This window comes from Saccopteryx bilineata, chromosome X, assembly GCF_036850765.1.
Source record: "Saccopteryx bilineata isolate mSacBil1 chromosome X, mSacBil1_pri_phased_curated, whole genome shotgun sequence".
NCBI classification, from domain to species: domain Eukaryota; kingdom Metazoa; phylum Chordata; class Mammalia; order Chiroptera; family Emballonuridae; genus Saccopteryx; species Saccopteryx bilineata.
Window position 1 is genome coordinate 123,702,670 of NC_089502.1, and position 26,768 is coordinate 123,729,437.

At 36.7% G+C, this 26,768-nt stretch overlaps 1 protein-coding gene across 1 annotated transcript in view; it reads right to left on the minus strand.

Annotated features, from left to right (window-relative positions):
• The window catches only part of IL1RAPL1 (interleukin 1 receptor accessory protein like 1), a 1,416,727-nt gene that overhangs the window by 1,199,245 nt on the left and 190,714 nt on the right, over positions 1-26,768 (minus strand). The window contains exon 2 of the mRNA XM_066249265.1: positions 9,910-10,015. Coding sequence (XP_066105362.1) covers positions 9,910-9,991 — 82 coding nt within the window. The 5' untranslated portion in view covers positions 9,992-10,015. The remainder of the gene's footprint in view (positions 1-9,909; positions 10,016-26,768) is intronic.

Genomic DNA, 26,768 nt, shown 5'->3' on the forward strand with positions numbered 1-26,768 from the left:
TTTAAGTCACCCTGTCTGTAGTGGTTTGTTATGGAAGCCACAGGAAACTAATACAACTTCAGACCAATGAATCCATAGCTCAATATTTCCAGTGATTGCCACAGCTCATTCATTTCAAATTGAACTTACTCCACCTCCTCTGCCTGAACAAACCGCCCACCCTCCTCTCTCTGTAACTGGCAACATCATCACTATAACTTCTCTTCAAATTATTTCACAATCCGCCCCCAAACATTCATTTCATACCAGTATTCTTTTTCAGAAACATATTTTCAGGCCCTTTGAGTCATTTTCTGGAATATAGCTAATATGATTTTAATGGAGTTCCTGACTGCTCACTCTGAAATTCACTGCAGTCTTTCCTGCAGTGAAATTTCAGTGTTAAAAACAGATCTGACCATGCCACTATCATGCATGACCCTTTATAGCTTGACTGTGTGTCTTTTCTCCTTTGTAAAGATGGCTTTACTGGTGGACAGATACAAACACTTGTGAAGCACTATCTCATATATACCAAGGAATTTCATCTTTATAGTGCATAGATGACACCACAATGAATAGATCTGCCAAATGAGAGGCACAACATCACAGACCAAATTTTCTACTAAAGACATTTGCAAAATGATTAAATATGTCAGCCAAACTTTCTGTCCTTCAAGATAAAACTGAAGGCCTGACCTTTGATGGCGCAGTGGATAAAGTGTCGACCAGGAACACTGTGATAACTGGTTTGAAACCTTGGTATCCCTGGTCAAGGTACATATGGGAGTTGTTGATGCTTCCTGCTCCTTCCCCCCCCCTTCTCTCTGTCTGTATTTCCTTCTCCCTCTCTTTCTCCTCTCTAAAGTAAATAATTAAAATCTTCAAGAAAAAACATTTTTAAAAAAAAAGATAAAACTGAAAATTTCTTGCAAGGCATATGAAACTTTTCACACTCTATGCCCAATCTACATTTTGGGCTTTGTCTTAGTCACAAAGACCTACTTACTTTTCTCCTTAAATAAGTAGTCCCTTCAAGTTTCTGTTCTTTAGTGACCCCTAATATAGTTGATGGCATCATAACCCTTCTATTACAGAATTATTTTCTCTACTTTTTTTTTCAAACATTACCCCATCCAATCATCAAGCTCAAGGAATTCTAAATTATAATTGGTCTCTCTTCTGTCTCCTGTTCTCACTGCTGCTATTTTGTGTCAAGAAATAATTTTTATCATATATTTTTGGTTGAAAAAAGCAAAGGCTCCTTTAGGACACACAAGGAAAAGGGTATATTTTTGAAAGTGTATTTGTACAGTATAGATAAATATTAAGTTATCAAAACCTAAAACAGGCCCTGGCCGGTTGGCTCAGTGGTAGAGCAGAGAGACGCCCCAGAAAGGCAGAGCATCGCCCCCTGGTGGGCATGCCGGGTGGATCCCGGTCGGGCGCATGCGGGAGTCTGTCTGACTGCCTCCCCATTTCCAACTTCAGAAAAAAAAATACAAAAAGCAAAACAAAACCCTAAAACATCACAAGTTTGTTTCTTCTCTTTTCCTTCCTTCCTCTTAGCCCTGTTTTCTCTTCCCTTTTACTGTTTTTCTCCTCAACTCACTCTCTATTTTAATCATGTAACACAGATCACATGGTCCCTTCAGCAAAGTGTTTCCACTACCTTGATCTTCTCTCTCCCATTCCCACCTAGCTCCTCTCTAATCTCTAGTCCAAATTCAGTTTTTTTGAGTGACTTAGCTAATTATTTTTTTATTTAATTTTTTATTTATTTATTATTTTTAGAGAGGAGAGAGAGAGGGAGAGAGAGAAGAGAGAGACAGAGAGAGAGAAGGGGGGAGGAGCTGGAAGCATCAACTCCCATATGTGCCTTGACCAGGTAAGCCCAGGGTTTTGAACCAGCGACCTCAGCATTTCCAGGTCGACGCTTTATCCACTGCGCCACCACAGGTCAGGCGCTAATTATTTTTGTTGTAGGAAGAAATATGCACTCACCTCCCCAAAGACATCCACATCCTAATTGCAGGAGCATGTGAGTATGTTACATTACATCAGGGGTCTCAAACTCGCGGCCCGCAGGCTGCATGCGGCCCGCCCACCAATTTTGTGCGGCCGCAGACTGGCCCGCAGACTAATCCACCAAGTTTGATTAGTCTGCGGGCCCCACAAAATTGGTGGGCGGGTCGCATGCTGTCCGCGGGCCGTGAGTTTGAGACCCCTGCATTACATGGCAAAGGGGACTCAGCTGATTTAATTAACTTAAAGATTTTGAGATAGGGAGATTTTCCTGGATATCTACGCAAGTCCAATATAATCACAAGGGTCCTTATAAAGGAAAGAGGGGGCTGGAAAATTACATCCAGAGAAGGATATGTGACAACAGAAGCAAAGTTTGAGCGATAACTGACCTTCCGGGAAGGAATTCAGTCAGTTACTAAACGATGAAAAAGGTACTGAAACAGGGTTTTTTGGGGGTTTTTTTTTGCATTTTTCTGAAGCTGGAAACAGGGAGAGACAGTCAGACAGACTCCCGCATGCGTCCGACCGGGATCCACCCGGCACGCCCACCATGGGGCGATGCTCTGCCCACCAGGGGGCGATGCTCTGCCCCTCCGGGGCGTCGCCATGTTGCGACCAGAGCCACTCTAGCGCCTGAGGCAGAGGCCACAGAGCCATCCCCAGCGCCTGGGCCATCTTTGCTCCAATGGAGCCTTGGCTGCGGGAGGGGAAGAGAGAGACAGAGAGGAAGTTGCGGCGGAGGGGTGGAGAAGCAAATGGGCGCTTCTCCTGTGTGCCCTGGCCGGGAATCGAACCCGGGTCCTCTGCACGCTAGGCCGACACTCTACCGCTGAGCCAACCGGCCAGGGCTGAAACAGGTTTTTTGGTAGAGTCTGCACAAAAACAAAAGCAAAACAAAACTACAACAACAAACAACCCAAGCTCACTAACCTATTTCAGACTTCTGACCTCCAGATAAAACTTTATGTTTCTCCAAGACAATAAATTTTTGGTATTTTATTAAAGCAACAATAGGTTATTAATACAAACATGTTTCTAATTTCCAAGTCACCTTAAGGATCACCCTCAAGCTAATACTAGACTGACCATGGATCAGGGGTTCACCCTCTGGTTCAGCAGTGATCACCTCTGTGCTATCTCTAGAATGAACACCAATCCCTTTAACATGACTGAAAAGTTAAATCAATGACTGACTCCTCATTGTACCCTCTAGCTCCTCAATTCTCCCTTTAAATATACGGAAAACTATATATCTTTATTACCTCCATGATACAGTGTCTCACTGCTATATTTATTAACTTCAAATGTTTCCCTTCCTACTGAAATCCTATTCAACTTGCAAGATTCATCCATAATGACATTTTTTTTCTCCATGTAAATTCAAATAAACAAGGCTTTAGTTTCAGTCTGTACAATCAACGTTAATGTAAAAGTGTACTAACAGCCAAAATGGAACAAGTCAGTTTATGGTGAAATTCACAGGTGTAGTAAATAATTGCTAAAAATATTAGATAATTTTCTTTCATTCGTCAGGAGTAAGTTCTACTTATCCTAATTAAATACATTATTCAGATAAATATCTAAATTATTCTAGCAATATTTTCAAAATTTACTTTTTTAAAAACTAGATAAATAGAATAGAGGAAATCTTTTTTCCAAGAAAAGTTGGGCCCTGGCCAGTTGGCTCAGCGGTAGAGTGTCGGCCTAGCGTGCGGAGGACCCGGGTTCGATTCCAGGCCAGGGCACAGGAGAAGCGCCCATTTGCTTCTCCACCCCTCCGCCGCAACTTCCTCTCTGTCTCTCTCTTCCCCTCCCGCAGCCAAGGCTCCATTGGAGCAAAGATGGCCCCCATTGGAGCAAAGATGGCCCAGGCGCTGGGGATGGCTCTGTGGCCTCTGCCTCAGGCACTAGAGTGGCTCTGGTCGCACATGGCGACGCCCAGGATGGGCAGAGCATCGCCCTCTGGTGGGCAGAGCGTAGCCCTTGGTGGGCGTGCCGGGTGGATCCCGGTCGGGCGCATGTGGGAGTCTGTCTGACTGCCTCTCCCTGTTTCCAGCTTCAGATAAATGAAAAAAAATATATATCAACACTGCCTGACCTGTGGTGGCACAGTGGATAAAAGCATCAACCTGGAACGCTGAGGTCACTGGTTCAAAACCCTGGGCTTGCCTGGTCAAGGCACATATGGGAGTTGATGCTTCCTGCTTCTTCCCCCCTTCTCTCTCTCTTTCAAAAAAAAAAAAAAAAAAAAAAGAAAGAAAAGAAAAGTTGGGAAGTGTGCTTTATTTTCATTTCAAAAGTAAAGGAACAAAGCCTCATAAGTTTGGTTTTGTAAGCTATCCCAAAGCACAAGAAAGAGAAAAGCTTCATGCTTTATGACATATTTGACAAACTAGGAATAAACACCTGGTAACATAATAAAAGGCAGATGCTGGGGGACTAGGTTGTCTCTTAATCATGTGGAATTAAGCTCATTGACTTCCAGGAATGCCCAAGAGAGTGGATGCATATAAATCACATTGGCATGAGATGGTAAACACCCCAGGAGACTTTCTCTCTCCTATTCAGGTAAATCTCACTTCCTTTACACATTAGCATGATTTCTTTTAGTTAAAGTAGTGAAGATTCACATTCTGAGCTACACTTACCATCTTTTTTACTTAAAAAATTAAAACTTTTTTAGTAACAGATTCTAATGGTTTCAAGTTCTCACATATTATTTTATGTCTAATACTATGTGTAGCTACTAAGTGTCTTAAAAATCTTCTACAATAAGAGGTACTCTTTGATTTATGTAATATGGCCACTTATTTTTCTCAATATGTTCTAATAATTGTGAACACTTTTTTCTATACTGAGGTCATTTGCTTATTTAATCACTTGCTTATGTAATCATGAATGACATCCTTTACATGGTGGTCTGTACAGAACAATATAATCAAAATCAAAACATCTGCATAATGACAGTACTTCCTTCTTTAAACCAGGAATAAATGTAATGAAATTTCAATATAGTATTATTTAAAGAATAACTTTCCTTTCCAACAGATTTTGAAATGCATTTCAAGCTCATGAAAGTACTCATGATTTGCAAAGGTTTGCTGTATATTAACCCTTAGCCTTAGAAACTGCTTATGCCTAGTTGATAGCTTTTGCTTCAGTAGTCTAATATTATATACTATGCTAATTTTTATTTATAAAAAAGAAAGTTTTCTCTAAATATCTATTTTATTTCACTTTTCATTTTCAAATCCTGTGTTGGTTTCATAGCATCTTCATTGATATAACCCAGCCTGAATGAACACTGAAGTCAGTTATTCATCCATTCATGTAATCATTACTTCAGTAAAGGCATTTCATTGAACCTAGACTTTGAAACACACATCATGTTTGCAGTGTAAAGGTTACAAGCATATATAAATCAGGGTCCTGTCATTCACCATCTTATATTCTAGTGATGGATATGAGAACAAAGAGAAACAGATAGGTCCTTCTAGATGCAGTTCTAGTTAGTGTCCCACACTCTTAGGCTAAATCACAACTCACACTTTAGTTCCCTGAAAATACTATACTCAGACTTTGTCCATTATTAGGCCTTCAACAGTTTATGTTATTTCTCTGCTCCTGAATATTATCCAAAATTCTCTTGTTTACACACAAAAAAATATTTAAGGATAGTCATTATTAACAGAGACCATACTATTCACTTAAAAAGACCTTGTAAAGATTGCATTCCATGGACTTTAACGTTTTAAGTAAAGTAATGACAATATTTCATAGTTTAAAAAGTTCTATGGAGACAAAATGGAAATACTCAAAATAGATTCTTTAATTTATATGTAAATACACTAACATAGAAGAAGAATGAAAGAGAGGAAAAGAGAAGAGGAGAGGCACAGAGGAAGGGAAGAAGAGAAAAGAAGAGGAAAGGAGAAAAGGAGAGACAGAGAGAGGGATTGAGGGAGGGAGAGAGGGAACAGGAATGGTAGGATGGAAGGAGGGAGGGAGGAAAAGAGGGAAAGAGAATGGGAAGTAAGAATAGAGGGACAGAGAAGGGAAGTAAAGAAGGAAGAAATACAGACACAAAAGAACAAACAAGAACATTAAGCTGAACTTTCTAAATTGGTTAAGATACAGAGTCCCCAGACAAGCATTTGCTTTACTTGCGGTTTTTGTACAGAATTCTACAAATGATAGTAACTCAAATGTTTACTTACTAAATTGTTACAATGCTTCACACACTTGAGGAGAATAGGTAATATTGATAGTCTTTGCCTTTTTCTTCAAGCACTACTTATAAAAACTAAAAACAAGCTATAAAGTTGGTCCAAGAGAAAATCTGTTTTGTAACAAGGCTGAATATCTGCTCCCATAGATTAAAGATCTTGATTCTAAATGTATGCAAACTTTTAGAATAATACCTCAGAGACCAGATTCACAGATTCAATCCTTAACTATATTTACATACCTGAAGTGATATTTAAAACAAAACATTATAAAGTTAAATTTGTAATATTTCAGTCAAGGATGTTATGATTAGCTAACCGCCTTATTAAACTTAATTTGTTCCTTAAATTAATAGCAATAGGGGTATAAGTCAGTGTGATAAAAATAATATATTTTCAGATTATGTATGAAGAGCTCCTATTGCTTTTAAATTAGTTCTGTTAATGAGAAACAAATACCTACTCTAAATTTTTATGGAATGACCATATGTGTTTATCTAAAGTGAGCACTATACACAATTAACATGCCATAAAAATTTAATATTACTGTGTGCATTTTAATAATATTTAATGTGTTCTTGGTTATTAAACTGTCTACTTCTAGTTTTCTAGTGGTCACAGAGAATTAAAAATAATATTCTAGCAAAATACACATGAAAAATATTAGACTGGGAATAACAGTATTGAGTTTGAATCAGGTTTAGTGAAGTTTCAACACAATTTATACAATTGAAACTAAAAAGAGTAACGATAAGAAGAACAAGAATAAGTAGCCCTCTTGGTTAATATGTGATATTGAACATGAAAAATTGATCTTTATTCCCTGGCCTTGATGCCTCTGGCTTTATAGGTTGGGCTGGGCATGAAGATTGAGCTATTAATCTCTTAAAGAGAAGATGCCAAGTGCACTCCTGCTTCTACTTGATCTATGGAGATCAGTAATGACACTCGCCAGTAAGATACAGAGCTGCTTCTCTAAACAAAGGAGCCATGGTAACAGTCATCAGTTAAAACGAGTGCAAGCTATGATAGTATATGGGTAAAGTAATATGATTTATTCCCAAATTACACACTTGATATTAAAAAATCAAACACACTTACATCCAGCTAAGTCTTATCACAGATACTAGGAAAAGCTCTCTTAAGTCATATTATCTAGAACAGCAAACAAATCAAATATGTCGCTAAATCTCAGTACCTGCCTTGTCATTTTTACATTTTGATGTAGAAAACACATAAGGTTGGGAAGTTATTTAGTAGCTATTTGCAAGCTGTATTAGTAAATAGAAGAAAAGAAGGTCTCAGAACTTCTGTCAAACTTAGGGCAGCATTTTATTTCTACCTCTTAAAATAATTATATCATTAAAATAAAAAAATAAATTTTAGACCAGTCATTGAGTTTTCTTTGGAGCAAGAGAGGGGAATTTTTCAACTGCCCCACATTTCTAGCTCTGTTCCCATGCTTCTCACACATAAAACTTAAGTCTCAATTTAATACAAATTTTTCCCCCAAATATGAGTTTATATAGAATGGACCTGTCACCAACACTAGCTGATGATGGAAAAAAGTCATATTTGCATTTTTGATAAATAAATCATTGATCTGACATACACAAAAGGAATGAAAAAAATAATTTTATGTAATCAAGTATAATAACCAGAAAAATAAAGTTTTTAAGATCCAGTCAATATTTCCATTTTGGATAGTTCATGTTATAATATTTATACAGATAAGTGTTTGTCTTCCATGTGACCATTATTTCAAAAATTCATGGTAGATACTTTTAATGTAAATTACTATTCTGGAAAACATCACTGTTGTAGAAATTATCAGCTTTCACTATGATTTACTCTTCCTTCTACCCTCTCATGAATATGATCAACTCTCCAAAGAGCAAAGAAATCAAGATATCTGCTATTTGTCAGTAATCCATTTAAATTACAAAAAAATAAAAAAATAAATAAAAAGCACTATATCAAAGTGTGCCGTAAGGTTTCCTATCATTCAGAAAGAGTCACCAAGAATAACAGATAAAATAATCTGTAAACATAGTAACACATTTCACATTGCTTATAACCATAACCATGATAGATACAATAGCTATACAACAACCTGAAAGTTCTAGAGACAACAGCCTCAGTAAACTTCCTTTTACTGTCAACCCTCTTGTACATGCACAGGGTATTCTCCAATCCCTCCACAGACTTTCTACCAATGTGGAGCTCATGAGAGCCGACTTGCTTTCTACTTCCCTTGTATATAGCTATCTTTATTATACAGGGGATCCTTGGGTTACGACAGTCTTAACATATGACATTTTGAGTTTATGATGTTCACTCCCATAAAAACTTTAAAAAATTGAGATGTGAATGCTTCGGCTTATGCTGTTAATGTCATACATTTTTTACACTCACTTTTTGTCATTTTTTTCTGTTACTACAGTAGAGTGTACACTTAATTATATTTATGTCCTTTTCCTTTTTCTATGGCTTAGTTTTTATGTTCTAGATTATGATTTTACAACCGTGTTTGGATAGGTAAGTGACTTAGACTAGGGTGTGTTTGACTTATACTAAAATTCAGGTTACATCCCTGTCATAGGAACGGAACTGTGTCGTAGCCCGAGGACCCCTTGTATAGTCAATATCACTGTTGACTTTACAATGAAGATACTCAACCTAAGAGTTCGAAGCCTCTCAAGCTAAGGGATTGAGAATGGTTGCTGCACACCATCCCAGCTCTCTCATTCCCTCTCCTTTCTGAATTCCAGATACTTTTGTTCATGCAGTTCTTGATATACCAACATTGTCTTCTTGCATATTATCTCCTCTTTTGCCCCACTGTCTTTCTTGGATGTATACATAACACATTCTAGTTCTAGCAACTAAACACTATACATTTCTTCTTTTACTATATCCGAAAGCTACAGCTTCAAAAAATCTGTAACCACACATAAAATATAACAATTCTTTCTATTGCCAGAAACTTACAAGACAAGATACTTCACATTGATAACAGTATTAATTCAATTGCCTTGTGCATTTTGCTAACTTCAAGTATCAACAGTCAACTAAAAACCAAGATGTCTGACAACATGGGAAGTATTCTGGAAGTTTCAACATTGCTCCATTGAGCAGCTATTTTCCTATTACCATTCTATTTTACCTCTTTATTTCCTACTAACATATTTAGGACGTTTCCCCATGATACTCTTTAATATCTACGGTACTTTCTTTACACACTCGCAAAATAATTCAGCAAATCAACTGAAATGCAACCCTAAAAAGAGTCTCGTAAGCACAGATGACACTGAAATAGTAACAGTAAAAGTTAACATGAAAAAAAAATCACAATATTTCCATACAAATTAATATGGCATTCTTTATAAATAAAAATGTTGAAAACCTTGTAATAAAATGAAATCAAACTGCCAGCGTTTGGTTTTGAATCAATTCCAATTCATAATAATTAATGAAACTAGCCACTTCTTTTTACAACTTATTTCCACCTTTCTAATTCCTTATGAGGATGCGCTGGTCATTTGTAGAGATATCTACAATTTTCCACAGTGTGGATTCCTGTTAATTCTCAATCCCTCCACAAAAGACGCATGTGTAAATATAACACCAACACTCCAAGCCATAAAATGAGAGAAAAGAAAGAAAGATCGCTTACCAGAACCTCTTTTGGTCACGACCTTCAAACTCTGAGTAAAAGTAGCGTATAAGAGAATCAAGTGTGGAATTGGAGCTTTCATCTTTCACCTCTTAAAGGCTGTTCCCTAAAGCAAAGATAAAAAAAGAAAAATGAACATTTTTAAAACCCATATCAGTATTATAAAAATTTTTGTTAGACTTCTGAGTAGGCGTGATTGAGACAATGAATTCCACAAAAGGGAAGAATAGCAACAGGATCTGTGTATTCTATCTTCCCATATGCTGCGGTTCCCACGTTAAATCAAAACCAGTAATGACAGACATGGAGACCAGTAACCATGTCTGTACAGGCTCCTCAAAATGGCTGTAAAATCTTATAGTCACTTACGGTTTAAAATTTATCTGTATTTATAGGATCTAATTATATTTATGTAAGTGTAAACAATCCCTTCAAAAAGACTTTCACTATTTTTTAACATATATTATTGAATATTCACATTTTTAATGTACCATGATGCAACAGACTATGATTTTATTCAGTATCACTCTTTCCAATTGAGAAGAAATCATAAATTCTATGCTTCTAAAGAATTAATTATAATTTTACAATTATCTTTAAAAAAATTCTAAAGGATACTTCAAGAGAATTTAAGACTGTGTCTTTATTCAAAGAAAATACACTGTCTATGAAAGCTACAGGAAGATACATCATTTCTTCCCATAAGAAGGCTCTTAGAGGGATACTAGAAGGGACACTAGCCTAGTGTTTTAATTTCAAAAGAGGAGAATGTTTCATTTGAAATTAACTGAAATGAGCATTGCCTTCCTCAGGAAATCATCCTTCTTCATTTGTTATAAGACTGAGAAAGAGCTGAAAGATTGAATTTCAAAAAGTAGCAAGTCAGGACATAGTTCAAACATATTGCCAGTGTCTGACAGTACAAGTTTCTTTGCAAGACAGTTGAGGGCTGATCATATTCAGCTTTCCATCACTGTAACTTTATTCAAGATGAGGAAGCTAAAATGGTGATTTGACAGTCTTATTTTTTTTCTCTCTTAGAGCTTCAGATACATCTGAATATTTTAAAATGATTAAGTCATCCACATTAATAAGAGTCTTTTAAAACACATTTTAATTTACAAAACAGTATCAAAATCCATTCACTTGCAATCAAGTGTTACCATCATCATCATCATGGTAGTCAGAAAGTTAGTGAATTTTTAAAATAAGAATTGAAAATAAACTATCTTAATTCCCACTCCTTTAAATGATGATAACCTGTTTCAATTCTCTAACCAAGGACATTGAGTTCACATAAAGACATAACTGAAAACTGGTCTGAAAAGTTGAATCATCAGCCACATCTGACAAACTGCCACATTAAAGTGCCAGCCTGAGTCATGCATTGCTAAAACCCGGATTCCATTTCCCAGCCACCACACTACATGAAGCTGCAGGAAACCTTCAAGTTGATATCTTTAGCCTTCAGGTTAGCAGTGAGAATCAGTTCCTTTCTTAGTGTGAGTTTAATCAGCACTGCCCAAGAAATCCAGGATCCAACTGTACACTGCAAGGCCTTCCAGCTGAACTATCTTATCATGTGACTCTTACTCAAAATACTATTTCCTTCCTCATTTCATTTCTATAAAGCATACAGGTTAGCTTGTGATTCTGTTTCTTAAAATTAAATTGGCTTGGAAAGCCTCAATTTGTTAACATTAAGATCCTTAATTGAATCTCTTGAAACTTTGTGTATCAGGGGAAAAAATTACATAGGATTTCACAGATCAATGTACAATAATCTTTACAAACCTCTTTGAGGTAACCAATTGCATTTTATATTGAAAGAAAGATTAACTGTGTCTATTCATAGACATCCAAGCTTTGCTATATTTGTTGTATAATTAAAATACCCAGAAATCACAATACAAACTATATATAAACATTTACTAAGGTTCTCATATGTTTTCTTATGTCACATAGTAGTTCATACTATCAGTGACCTAATTTCAAGGAACTTGCATCTCTGGGTAAATGTACCTGAAATGATTTCTCTTTTTCCTATTAAGAATACCCTTCACCAACTGGCTTTACATAAGCCATTACCCACCACTAAATCTTATGCATAATGAGCATATTACAGTGGTTATAAGCAATTAGTGTGTCTGGATTTTTAACCCAGTTTTGCCACCTATTAGCTGTGTAATTTGGGGCAAATAACCTCTTGGTGACTAGCTCCTTCATCTGCAAAAGAACTATTATCACAGTACATATATAATAGTGCCTAGAACAGCACTGGTACCAAGAACAAATTAAATAAATGAAAGCTGGCATTAATGTTTTTATTGCAGGAGTTGTTGCCATTATTATTAATAATAATAGGTATTATTATTACTAATTAGTTACACTATTATAGACTCAACTCATATCCTCTCACCTGTAAATCTCTGTGCATATATCAGCTTTCTTTATATCCTACCACACACTGCTAGCTTATCGGTTAAATTATAAGTCTTTCTTTCTACCAGACTTGAAATCCTTCCAGGATAAATGTGTTTCATTCATCTTTTTATATCCAATGCTCAATAAATGTTAGCTGAAAAAAATAAATGAATTAAAGATTGAGTGTAACTGCTATTCAATGCACTTGAATTTTAGCATTCAAACTCATCACTTGATAAATACTTATGAAAAATATACTAGTTACAAGATACTGTGCTATGACGCAGTGGGGACAAAGAGACAATGTACTACAGTCTAATATAGAAGGGCTCACAGACCAATAAAGGACACAAATGCTTACCTACTTAATTAGGCTGACCCTACTGTCATATGGTGAGTATAATATGCTGAGGGAATAGAGGGAGATATCATTAATTCTGTTCCAGATTGGGTCTGGTGAAGTCATAGGAAAAGGCCTGAAGAAGCACTTCAGATAGGTCATAAAGGAGAGATTTTCTAGGGGAAAGAAAATTCTGGATCTAGGACAAAGGATGAGTGAAATTGTCATTCTGGTAAAAGGAATAATGTCTACTGCTAAACATGTCCGTATCTGAACTTCTGGATCCTGTGAATATTACCATATGTGGCAAAAGGACTTTGCAGATGTGGTTTAAGTTAGGGATTTTGAGATGGGAGATTATGATTTGCATGAGCCCAATGTAATCACAAGCATCCTTTATAAAAGGGCTGCCTCAGAGTCAGGTCCAGAGAGGGAAATGTATTAAAGCAAAGGTCAAGACACTGAAGTGATGGCACTTTGAACGCAAAGGAACAGGACATGAGCCAAGGAATAGTTGTAGCCTCTAGAAGCTGGAAAGGCAAGGAAGCAGATTCTGCCCTACAGCCGTCAGACTGACGACAAGCAGGCCAATGCTTTGATTTTAGCTAAGTGAATCCAATGCATTTGGGGTGTCTGACCACCAGAACTTTAAAAATAAGATGTGGGGTTGTTTTAAGTAACTCGGTCCATGGTGATCTGTTATAGCAGCAATAGGAAACTAGTACAGTGAGAAAGTGAAATGGCAAATTTTAGGAATGCAGCGTACATTGACCACAAGTTGGGGGCTGTAGTAACTGAAGTGATAAAAGTCAGTATAGTATTGTTAATAGTAAGATGTTCTAGGTAGGAAGTTGGGATTTTTCCTTAACAATGTTTCTTAGTCATATTCTAACTTCATCATCCAATAATATTTCATGGATCTTCACTAGCTTTACCTTTTTCTAATAATGAAAACAATATGTATCTTGAATACATTTTCTGAGAATACACATAACTCACCTGAGACTCTGATCTGCCCTATTTCACACATGCCAAAGATAATTTGCAGTTTAGACAAACAACCAGTAGACACTTGTAGGTGAATAATACGAACTGTTTTAGAAAGCAAGGTTTGAAGGTGGAAGAAACTAGTTAGCAGCCAGTGGTACAAGTATATGACAAACAGGGCCAGTCTTAGTGCAGTAGTAGTGAATACTAGGAGAACAGAGTAGATTTGGGATACATTTGAGCAACTAGGTCTATTAGGATACTATTTACCAATATATAAAAATAGAGAAAACATTTGGGCAAGCAATGATGTTGGAGAAATATACAAAATTCTATTTGGGGCATGTAAATTTTAAATTGCCTGTGGTATCTCCTGTTAGAATTGTTGTGTAGTTCATTGAAATTAGTAGCCAGGAGCCTAGGACAGACATGGAAGATAGCAACATTGTGATTGTAACTAAAATTAAAGACATAGATAAGTAAGGAAGAAAGCATAGAGAACAAGGTTTACAGTTTCTATTCTGGAGCCTAGTGAATAGAGCCAAAAAGGAGAAAAAGTGAGAAAATTAGGCATTAAAGGGATTTTGAATCAGGAAGGAATTGGGTCAACAAGGGAAGCAAGGTTTCTGAGGACACAAGCAACAAAGTTTATGTATTATAAGGGATAAAAAAGATAACTGCTTTAGATTTAAGATATTGTTGGTGATATTGGCCAGTCTTTAAATTAGACAATTAGGGGCATAATCAGAAAATTTAAGGAGGAAAATAAGCTTTATTTGCTTGTCTGAATGATAGGTATGTTTAGAAGTAAAGTAGAGGGAATTTGTACTCATTTGTTTTATTCATCATCATAAAGGAAAGAATTGGTTTTAGAATGAGAATGAACTGAATTAAGAAGAGTCTTACTGCATGTTAGGTCAGGCAAGCTACTTCATCCCTATAAGTCCCAGTTTTCTCATCCATAAAGCTTGGACATAGTATATACCATATTTATTTCATTTCAGTTCTTTTCATATATGACCTGTTTTCCCGAGCATATTGATATAGTAAATACCTACTTCAAAGTTTTACAACCTTTAAATAAAGTGTCATTGTGATGTCTACCACAGTATTTAGCAACATTTAACTGTAAAAAAAATAAATAAATAAATGCTAGTTCTTTTTTTTCTATGTCTCCTTTCTCTCCATTCCTGGCTGATGTTTAATAATTATTTCTGGTCAAAAATTGATCTATAATATTTTATTTAATCCTTAAAGTTTTTACATTATTGAACTCAAGAAGATACCAATCATCTTATTCACTCTAATAAAAAAATAATTAAACGTGCGGAGGACTGCGTTCGCGCTCTCCCCTGGAAAAATAAAATAAAATAAAATAAAAAAATAAATAAACGTGCGGAGGACCTGGGTTCAATTCCCTGCCAGGACACACAGGAGAAGCGCCCATTTGCTTCTCCACCCCTCCGCCAGGCTTTCTTCTCTGTCTCTCTCTTCCCCTCCCGCAGCCACGGCTCCATTGGAGCAAAGATGGCCCGGGCGCTGGGGATGGCTCTGTGGCCTCTGCCTCAGGCGCTAGAGTGGCTCTGGTCGCAACATGGCGATGCCCAGGATGGGCAGAGCATCGCCCCCTGGTGGGCAGAGCATCACCCCATGGTGGGCATGCCGGGTGGATTCTGGTCAGGAGCATGCGGGAATCTGACTGTCTCTCCCTGTTTCCAGCTTCAGAAAAATGAAAAAAAAAATAATTAAAGTATCCATTTGTGCATGAAGCACAGTATTTTACCAAATGCACAATTTACATAAAGCAATGCATGTTAAAGTTGTGGAATAGATTCCCTATGAAGACTATAAACAGAGGATCTTACACACTCTGCAACTAAAATTTACCAAGAAAGCATGTTTAAATTAATGTTTAAAATTACTCCCAGGGAAATTTGTTTTTTCTATTATGAATCTACAACAATTATTTTAAGAAAAATCAACTGCTTACAAACTATGAAGATATCTGCACATTTATTTTAAAATACTTTTTGAGTACCTACCATATTTCAGATCATGTTCTAAGTATATATTATGGATACAAAATTATTATAAAATAGTCACTGTGGCCAAGGATCACAGGGAAAAAAGACATGAAAATCAATGATAATAGCAATGGGATAGGTGATATAAGAGAATAATTCCCAAGTCTATGAGAAGTATTCAGTGCTACCTGAAGAGGCCATGAAAACTTTCTCAGAGAGTAAAATCTGGGTTTACTTTGTTGAAAAGAGTTTAAAAAGTGATGAGCAGCAGATTACAAGTAGAGAAGAACAAAATGAGTGCATGGTGCATTTGAAAAACGACTAAGTGAAAATCAAACTATATATTTGACAATCTATTCAGTACAGATCATCAAAAATAAGTTCTAAGTCACTAGGTCAATATTTTACATATTGGCCCAGACACAGTCATAGTTTTTTTTGTTTCTTTGTTTTTTAACACAATACTTACCAGAAGATCATTCACTCCTATATAGCCTAACTGGCAAGACAACATAAAAGTTCCAGATCATTATAACTACATTCACTGATTACAATAAAGTTAGTCATTGACTGCTTTGAATTTTTTTTGTGTGTGACAGAGACAGAGAGAGACAGAGAGAGGGACAGATAGGGACAGAGAGATAGGAACAGAGAGAGATGAGAAGCATCAATTTTTCATTGTGGCACCTTAGTTTCTCATTGATTGCTGTCTCATATGTGCCTTGACCAGGGGGCTACAGCAGACCGAGTGACCCCCTACACAAACCAGCGACCTCGGGCTCAAGCTGGTGAGTCTTGCTCAAACCAAATAAGCCTGCGCTCCAGCTGGCGACCTCGGGGTTTTGAGCCTGGGTCCTCTGCGTCCTAGTCCGACACTCTATCCACTGTGCCACCATCTGGTCAGGCTGCTTTGAGATTTTTTAAAAGTATTTTTTTAAAGTTAAGAAAAATATTGATCAATGTCACCGCATTAAATTTAATTTTAAAATAAAATATAAAAAAAGAAGAAGAAATTACAATAAGTTACCTTTGGTGAGATTTTGTTGTCTAGTAAGTGCTTAGTGTCATGGTGTTTTAATCAGGAAGCATATGAAAAACAATATAAAGACAACTTTGAGGCAGTTAAATAAGAGATCAATGGAATTGCAAGGATGCATAGAAAAAGTCTATTTCCATAACATCATCATCAACAAGAACTAAATATATTTTGAGACCCTAGGCTTTTCTGTCAGTTTTGGAAAGGCAGAGGAACTACCTACCCATCTGAGAGGAATAGTGGCTGAGACACAGCTTCCTAGAAAAAGGCTGCATTATCAAGGTCATTTGAAATGTATGCAGTTATCTTGCAAAGTCTATAGTTGCTTAGTTTAACCACCTATAGCTTAGAAAATCCCTGGCACTAGCTGATGTTTGTGTACAAAGACAGACCTTTAGAGATATACAATGAAAGTGGTTAAGGGTGTATGCTCAGGACTAGAATTGCCTGTGTTTAAAGCCCAGCTCAACTTCTTGCCAGCTGTGCAAACTTACATAATGTAAGATTAGCAGTAACATTGGTGCTTAGTGGGGTATGTATTACACTTTATTGTTAGAAGCCACTGAACATTTCCATTGATAACTATAGCCTTAACTGAATTAACTACATGTAATAATTCCACATTTAAATTACTGAGAATTACTGGGGAGTAAAAATATTGCATATGCTTCCAAGAAATTGTATAAGACTCAATATAGCTCATACTTACTTGGTGACCGGAGAAAGTCCAGTAAATGCATGAACCTGACTAACTATAATGGAAAGTGCACTGTGCACCAGAATATAGAGCATAAACAAAACACTACACAGTTTCCACCTGACATTTTTCTAATTTGCCTTTCTTGCGCCTTTCACATTCATCATGCCTTCCACTATAATTCAGTTGCAAAAGCTCATACCAGAGAAATTTTGGGGGGTTCCAAAGTCAGCAGATTGGATAAGGCAAGTAACAAAGCCAAAGAGGAAAAGCAAATATATTCCTCCCTCACTCTTGTGGGCTGCAAACATGATTCTAGCTGAGTGGATTTGTCCTCCCTTGTGAGTTCTTCCTGCCAATACACTTAATGGAGAGATGAATAAACCTGCTCCTTATCACAATTCCGTATGTTTAAAACAACATATTGAAGAAATTTACTGCATCTCTCAACAAAAGGTGACTATATGCCAGGGGTCCCCAAACTTTTTACACAGGGGGCCAGTTCACTGTCCCTCAGACCATTGGAGGGCCGGACTATAAAAAAAACTATGAACAAATCCCTATGCACACTGCACATATCTTATTTTAAAGTAAAAAACAAAACAAAACGGGAACAAATACAATATTTAAAATAAAGAACAAGTAAATTTAAATCAACAAACTGACCAGTATTTCAATGGGAACTATGCTCCTCTCACTGACCACCAATGAAAGAGGTGCCCTTCCAGAAGTGCGGCGGGGGCCGGATAAATGGCCTCAGGGGGCCACATGTGGCCCGCGGGCCGTAGTTTGGGGACGCCTGCTATATGCCTTAGCATTCCCATATTTGATGTTTGTTGCCTGCTATATGCCTTAGCATTCCCATATTTGATGTTTGTTATATGGGGCAAAAAGTCTTTTAAAATTTTACTTTTCCAGTTAAATTCAATATACTCACAGCCATAAGTACCTCTGAGGGAAAGCACAATAGTGAGAGAAAAATTAAGGAAGTCAGTGTTCCTCAAGCCTGGCCTCAACGGGGGATCACTTGGGGAACTTTTATGTATGTATGTATGTATGTATGTATGTATGTATTAATATGTATTTATTTATTTATTTTGTATTTTTCTGAAGTGAGAAGTGGGGAGGCAGAGAGACAGACTCCCGCATGTGCCTGACCGGGATTCACCTGGCATGCCCACTAGGGGTTGATGCTCTGCCCATCTGGGGCATTGCTGCTTTGCAATCAGAGCCATTCTAGCATCTGAGGCAGAGGCCATGGAGCCATCGTCTGCGCCCAGGCCATCTTTGCTCCAATGAAGCCTTGGCTGCAGGAAGGGAAGAGAGAGACAGAGAGGAAGGAGAGAGGGTGGGGTAGAGAAGCAGATGGGTGCTTCTCCTGTGTGCTCTGGCCAGGAATCCAACCTGGGACTTCTACACACTGGGCTGATGCTCTTCCACTGAGCCAACTGGCTAGGGCCACTTGGGAAGCTTTTAAAGAGGCTGATGACCCAGGAGATAAAAAACTGCTAGTGTATGGACCACACTATGAAAAGCAAAGAGCTAAACAATAATATTTTTCAAGTTACCCAGGACAGAATTTCTTAAACCTAGTGCTATTAACATTTTGGGCCATATAATTTTTCACTGTAGAGGGTTGTCCTTGTATTGTGGAATGATTATTGGTATCCATGGCACCTCTACCCACTAGATGCCAGTAAAACGTTCTCCAAGACATTGCCAAGTGATCTGTGGCATGGCTGGTATGTCCATATCACAAGTTTAATCACTAGTTAGAATAATTAGCCTTATAAAACAGAAGAATCACTTCTGAGGCTGTAAAACACAGTAACATTGATTATCTTTTCGAATGGTGCTTAGTATTCATCCTTGGGTACTCAGTGAGAACATGAAAACCAAAGCTGCTAGAAAAGGAAATACAAGCATTTCCCTGTCCTATGAATCAACAGGTCAAAAGAATTCCCTTATAAAGTAACCAAAAAATAATGTAAAGATGTGTACTTGTTTTTAAATAACTGTTAAAATGAAGACAGTGAATGTATTTGTGTGAGACAGAAAAATGTCTCCCAAAGATATGCATAGCTGAATCTCCAGGATCGTAGAATATGTTACCTAACACAGGAAAAGAGACTTTGCAGATGTGGTTCATTTAAGGATTATGACATGAGGAGATTATCCTGGATTACAAGGTGGGCCCAATGTAATCAAAAGGGCCCTTATAACAGTGCGAAAAGAGTATTACCGTTTGGGAGAAGGCCTTGTGATAACAGAAGCAGAGATATGAGTGTTGAAGCCATGAGCCAAGGCATAACAGCAACACTAGCAACGGCAAGAGTAAAAGGATGTATTTTTTCCCTGGAGCCCCTAGAAAAACCAGCCCATAATATACTCTGATTTTAGCCCCATAAAATTCATCTCATACTTCTAACTTCCACAAAGGAAAGAGAATAAATTCATGCTGTTCTGAGCTACAAACTTTGTGATAAGTTTGTATAGCAGCAATATGAAACCTAGACAGTATTATAGAAGCCAGAAACTTAAAAGGAGTAGTCTAGTTTATCACTAGCATTTGTAGATAATTGCAGTAATTATTTATACATTCACATCTGATTTTGCATATCCTGTTTTTAATGTTTATTAATAACAGCTATTAACCTTTGTTGAGCCCTTATTTAGTGACAGACATGTATCTAAGCACTTTAATAGGTACTAATAATAAACCATTTTGTTAATCTTTACACATTTTCAGTCAAATAGATGCTACTGTTTTCTATAGAAATTACCTTTCCCAAGGTCACACAGCTAACATTAGTTTCCATTGTCTTCTATTGAAAATATCTGATATAGTCAATAGCAAATAAAATAGAGTTAGTTCTGAGAACTCTTATGCAAATATATCAGCAAATAAAATCACATATGATCCATATCCAATAATCCACCTTTGGACAGTGCTGTTATTGCTTTGGACAACATGTGTTAGAGAGTCCATGCATGAACTGAAATTCCTTCCATATGATATTTATGTGATTTTCAAATAGGTATTTGCTACAATTACTCAACCCAAAGATTTTCACTATCTGAGTCTCCTGCTTCTTTTACACAGATCTTGCACTATCTCCCTAGAGAGAATGTAAATTGGGTTATGCCTGTCTGATCTAGTTGCTTCTTAATTTCCCAGCACTTAGCATATAGCTTTCTTTGCTTGGGGTTCTTATAAGAATTGGATTCTATGAATGAATGTTCTTCCTATGATATCTAGAAACACTACAAAAATCTCTTGCCACTTCTCCCAGTTCATAAGATCAGATAAAAACCATCATTTGGTATCATCTACATTCCACAATCTATTTAGCAGTTCTGTCTATGATCTTTGTTTCCGAAGTTTCAATGGGTGTACAAATTAGTTTAATAACATATGCCATGCAATACCCTAATATTGGGAACATAACAGGAAACAAGACAATTCAAGACCCTTCCTTCATTAAGCCTACATACTTGCCAGGCAAAACATAAGCAGACAAATAAGCAATATATTTCATTTAATGATAAATTTTCTGAGGGAAATAAGACCACTAGGAAAAGAGGTATGTTGTGAAGAAATTACATGTGTTAGCCTCTAATGTTCCCTACCCTTTGTTATTCATGACCTTGTGTAATCTCCTCCTTTTGAGTGTGTGATGAACCTAGTGACTCGCTAATAAGGCAAAAGTGATGGGATGTCACTTCTGAGATGACATTATAAAACATTGATTTCTAATCTGCTGGCACTTCTCTTACTACTCACTTTGATAACACCAGCTGCCACATTGTGAGCTGCCCTATTGGAAAGTCCATATGGCAAGAAATTGAGGGTGGCCTCTGGCCAACAGCCAGAGAAAAACTTGATCCAACAACTTTTAAGAAACTGAATCCTGCCAACAATCATTGAATGAGCTTGGAGGCAGATCCTGCCCTGATCACACCTTGAGATGATTACTGCCCCAGCAAGCACCTTGACTGCCACCCTAGGAGAGACCCTGAGCCAAAAGACTCCATGCCCAGATTCCTTACCCACAGAAACCATGAGATGATGTTTTATTTTAAGACATTAAGGGTTGAGTAATTTTTTGACAGAGCAATATATAACTAATACAGATGAGAAAAATATGAGAGACATCTGAGCTTCAGACATATTTAGGAGTCATCAACATATAGATTTTATCTAAAAGGAACTAGGTGTGGTCACGTATGGAGGGGAGAAAAAGAAGAGGGATCATGACTGAGACCTTGAATGACAACTAAGTGAGAACAAACAGAAAAATGATAATCAGCAAAGTAAAGTAGGAATTAATGAGGCAAAAGAAAAACCAAGAGAAACTATTTTGAAATAAAATATATGACCATCAGGGCCAGTTCTACAAAGGGGTCAGGTAATATGAGAACTGAAAATTGACCATTGGATTTGGTAACAGAGTTTTCATTTGTAACCTTAACCTAGCCATTTTGTGAGAAATGAAAACCTCATTGGATTTGGCTAAAGAGAGAATGGAAGGTAAGAGAGCAAAGATATTGAACACTGAAAACTCTTCAAGGAGTTTTTCTGTAAAGCCAATAAAGCCATAGCTCAAGGGAATGTTTTCCTTCAGATGTGTGAATAGAAGCTATATTTGTAGGCTCAAGGGAACATTCCTATATTGAGAGATAAATTGGTAATGTCGGAGAGCTGACAATTGAAGGAGCAGTCATTGAGAGAGTATTTGAAAACATAAATGTTGGGGTTGGCTTTAGATAGTACCAGATGATAGATTTCTTCTACTCTGAGTGGAGGGAGGAATAGGCTGGTAAATTCAGGGATAGAAATGTGAGCTTGTTCTTCAATGCATCACTAAAAAAAGAAGATGAAGAAATTAAGTAGGAGGAGAGATAAGTTGAGTGTTTCACAATGGAGTGTGAAAGGTGTGGAAAAAAAGTAATAAGTTCAATGATAGAGGAGATAGACAAAATAATATCTCATAGTGAGGTACAATAAATGTCCTAGAGAAGGAGAAGGATTATATAGCACCACTGCATGTCCACTGGGGCTGTGTGATCATAAAGATGAAGTCAGAAAAGTAGTATAATTAATTCACCAATGCTCAACCACTTGGGTGTTGGCAGGAAGCAGATGACTAGTTGGATTTAATTCAGTTTGGAGTTGTTTCCAAATGAGTATAATAGGAAAATAGACAAGGGTTTTAAGAGTTTAGCAGGTTGTAATACTGTTGGATCATGAAACTGGACCAATAAATTTTTGGTGTATATGATGTCCATGCCAGAACCATACTTTTTCTAATAGTTTAGACCTGCCAATATAATGTCATATTAATTGAAAGGAAACTTGTTCAAGTAGTCCCATAGAACAGTTTTGTGATAATGATTAAGAAGCAGACACATATAATTTGACAGATTGAAAAGATCCAGTTCCCTTTAGCTGCCTGTGGTTTAACTCCCTGGGTAATATATCCAATGCTTGCACTTAAAAATGCTTTCAGGCACAATGGGGTCTAAATACTGCCTGGGAGCTAGTCTATTCTCTGTATGTTAACTTAAACACAAACTATGGGCTTGACATGGCAATTTAACAGGATTTACAACTTGTTCTTGGAATAATAGGCACAAATTTAAACTCTAGTAGATGTTATTACAATCACACCAGCAGAAAACCTAATTTTGAGACCTATGGGTTTCAAGGGAAATAGGTCAAAAATAGCTACTCATCAATGTCATGCAGAGAACCATGTTATCAAATATTTACTATACAAAATATGTACCTGAAATGTTGTATGGGATGATATGATGAAAAACCACACTGATATTATTATCATCACAAATAATGGGATTGCACCTTCCTTGTTAAGGGCATTTATCAATAAGCTCCACCATCTTTCTGCTTTCCATCTACGGGAATGAAATTCTTTGAGCTAAAGTGGTAGAAAGCTTTCTTAATCTATAGTTGTCAGTGCTACTAAAATGATTGTTCCTTCACCTAATATTTAACTTTTATTTTCTGTAATGGTTCTTTGTAAAAAGCTAAACTATGCTTCTTAAGCAATATAGGGTAGTAAGTTTGCAGTTGTTCATATGCAAAATACAATAATACAATAACTAATCAATAATAATACAAGAGTAAACTCTGTGTTTCACATACTTACAACTGTAAACCTCCTTTTTCCCTACCCTGTATTCGACACTTTAAAATACTCAATGGTATTATCCACTGAGCTGCATTAATTTGATTATTTTAAAATTTCTACATATTAATTACTTCTTTCAAAATCTTATTTATTTAATAGAAAATGCTTTCAAAACATTAAGCCTGAATATGAATTTTTAAAGGTGCCCTTGAAGGCATTTGCTAAGATTATTCTATCAGCACAGGCTCCACCCTTGCTCCTAAAAGTTCCTCCATTAAAAAATGACAAGTTTGGGAGAATTCCAAGTCTTCTGTACTATGATATACGTGCTTTGTTCTATCCCATTCTTATTTTTTAGGCCACTTCACTTAAAAATGTAATTCATGGTGACTGACACTCCCACTGAAATTTGTCTGCAACTAATATATTCTAGCAGCTACTATCATGCATTCCTTCTCTTCTATTTGCTCACTTAGACTTTCTCCCCTAAAGATATTGCTTGTTAGAAATATGCTGGCTTGACTATTTTCCTGCCAAAAGCTGCAGATTCTAATTAAGTAACTCAGAAAAACAGTCATAACAAAAAGCTAAATTACAAGGCCCTGGGAATACAATTTTTTTTCCAAATGGGGAAGGACAGTGGGGATGGTAAAAACTTCCACTGGCCCTTAGGAAGAGATGGAATAGCTTAATGAAAAGCTTACTGCCCTTTGTGTTCTAATCCTAGGCTTGATTCCCAGCTATGTTTCTTCAGGGAAAATAGGTTCATATATTGCAATTGATTTTTTTTTGAGAATAGGCAACATAATAACAACCTGGCCTATCTCAAAACACTATAATGTAAAATATTACCCTTATTTCCTCTGTGTCTATCATGCATTGCATGTGTGGCATGTTAACACTGGAAACTGACTGAAAAATGCTATTTTGTGTATGCATCATTTCTCCGAATACTTCCATTGATCTTACTCATACCAACCCATTTTTTAACAGACGTGAGATAGTACCCTCATTTATCATTATACTGCAAATGAGGAAATTGAAGTAAAAAAAAATTTACAATTACATGACTTCCAAAAATAAGCAGGCGCACAGGATTGCTTTAATATCAATTTAATGAATCATTCACAACTCTTTGGCCTTCATATATCAATATCTCTGCTTCCTAACTAAATGTTTGTAGTTGGAGGTTTTCAAAAAAGTAGGGCCACATTGTCTAAATCACTACACGAGGAAGCATCATATTTCTTAGAGCTAGAAAGCACTGCCTACATTCTCTTGCATATATTCATACATATAAGCAAGAGTACATTTAAAACCCACTGTAAATGTTGAAAGGATATCACTTTAAGTTGAGAAAAAAAATCAATCATCCTCCAGTTGTGCTCAGTAACAACTTTGTCTGGAACGACAACATGTTTTTCCAAAAGTCCAATCACTGCTATATTATTTCAATTAAACTAATTGATTCACCACCAGAGGCTGATGAGGCATAAGCTTGAGGACCCTTAAATTAGAGAGGCTTCTTTTAAAGCCATGTACAGCAAGTCCTTACTTAGCATCATTGATAGGTTCTTGGAACTGTATGTAGTGAAACAACATATAACAAAACCAATTTTACCACAGACTTATTGATATAAACAAAAATTATGTTGCTACATAATCTCATCCATGTTATGATGATATGATTCTGGGCTTGATTTTGAATTTGTAATTTTGCACTTTCTTCCTTATAGGGTGAGGCCAAAATTATATAAGCTTCACAGCCCAGCAAGACTACATTCTCCTTAGCTCACCAAATGTACAGAAATCACTACCATACTCATGTCAGGTTGACTAAACATTTTCACTTTTCTAGAGATCCAAAAATCATTGAAATCAAAATAAAATAAGCTCTTATTCACTGTTTGGTGAGGAAACTCTTCTACATGGGTCACCAGATGATCATTGGCAGCACAGAAATTGGGAAAGGAGTGTCAATGTGTGGAATAATAGGAACAGCAATAACTTGGCAGTGAACAATTCAAGGCCAGAGTTTGCTACACCACTCACCAACATTCATCACTTTGAAAATCCATTTAACTTCTCTAAGCTTTAGTATCCATATCTTTGTGATAAAGGAATTGGAAAAGTTATCGCCACAATTTCTTGGAACACTTAAAATTCTATAAGCTATTAATAGTCTTCAAAGTCATATCATTTTGGACTCAAACTCACCTTGTAACAAACAGATGTCATGGTAATAGAGAATTCTCTCTTACTAGATGCCTGCCTATACTGAGAAGCAGCCCCTCAGACTGATAACTTTGCCCTGTCTGCTTCATTAACTTGAAACACAAGAAAGTACACTATGTCATCTTATGCTTCATAAAATGGTCAAATATGGTCTCTATTGGTTACTTTAACTATGGGGATAAGAGAACAAAATTTCACATGTAAACTATTTTGATCAGCAAGGGAGTTTAGACCTGCTCTATTTCCAACCTGGGCTGGTTCACTCCTCCTTAGGCAACCTGGTGGTCTGGAAGTTATCACATTAATGCCGAACTTAGTGCATACATCCGATCATCATAGCACACTACAGCCCAGAACTCCTGGGCTCAAGCCATCCTCCTGTCTCAGCCTTGCAAGTAGCTAAGACCACAGGCATGCACCACCACACCCAGCTAGAAATTATTTTCAATGTTTCCTTGTTTTCATGATAGTGCTATTCATATATACAAGTATCATTAAATAACATTTACTTCTTGAAAAGCTATCACTAACATGGCTCTCAATTTCATCCCTTCTATATGCACAAGCCATTTCTCCATTGAGAGCTGGAGTGTTTTCTATCACTTCTCTCAAATCTGGGCTGCCCTTGTGACTCCTATGATCAGCAGAATGCAACAAAGTGATATTTTGTGTCCCATGTTTTGCAGGAGTAGATAATTAGGACATTTCTTATACTAATCTAAACCTTTTTATTTTCTTTTTTTCTAAATCTATTCATACAATATGAATTCATGTTGGAACTCAACTCAGATCTTAGAGTGTCATTTCTTTTTACATCAGGTGTAAAAGAATGGGCCTCTGCAGTATTTCACTTCACAATCGATGACCTCATTTAAATATTGCAACATTTTTTTTATTAGCTATGGCACTTTTTTGATTTCTTCTTTCTTTTTGTTAGTTTTTAATATTTCTCAAGGCTAATCTT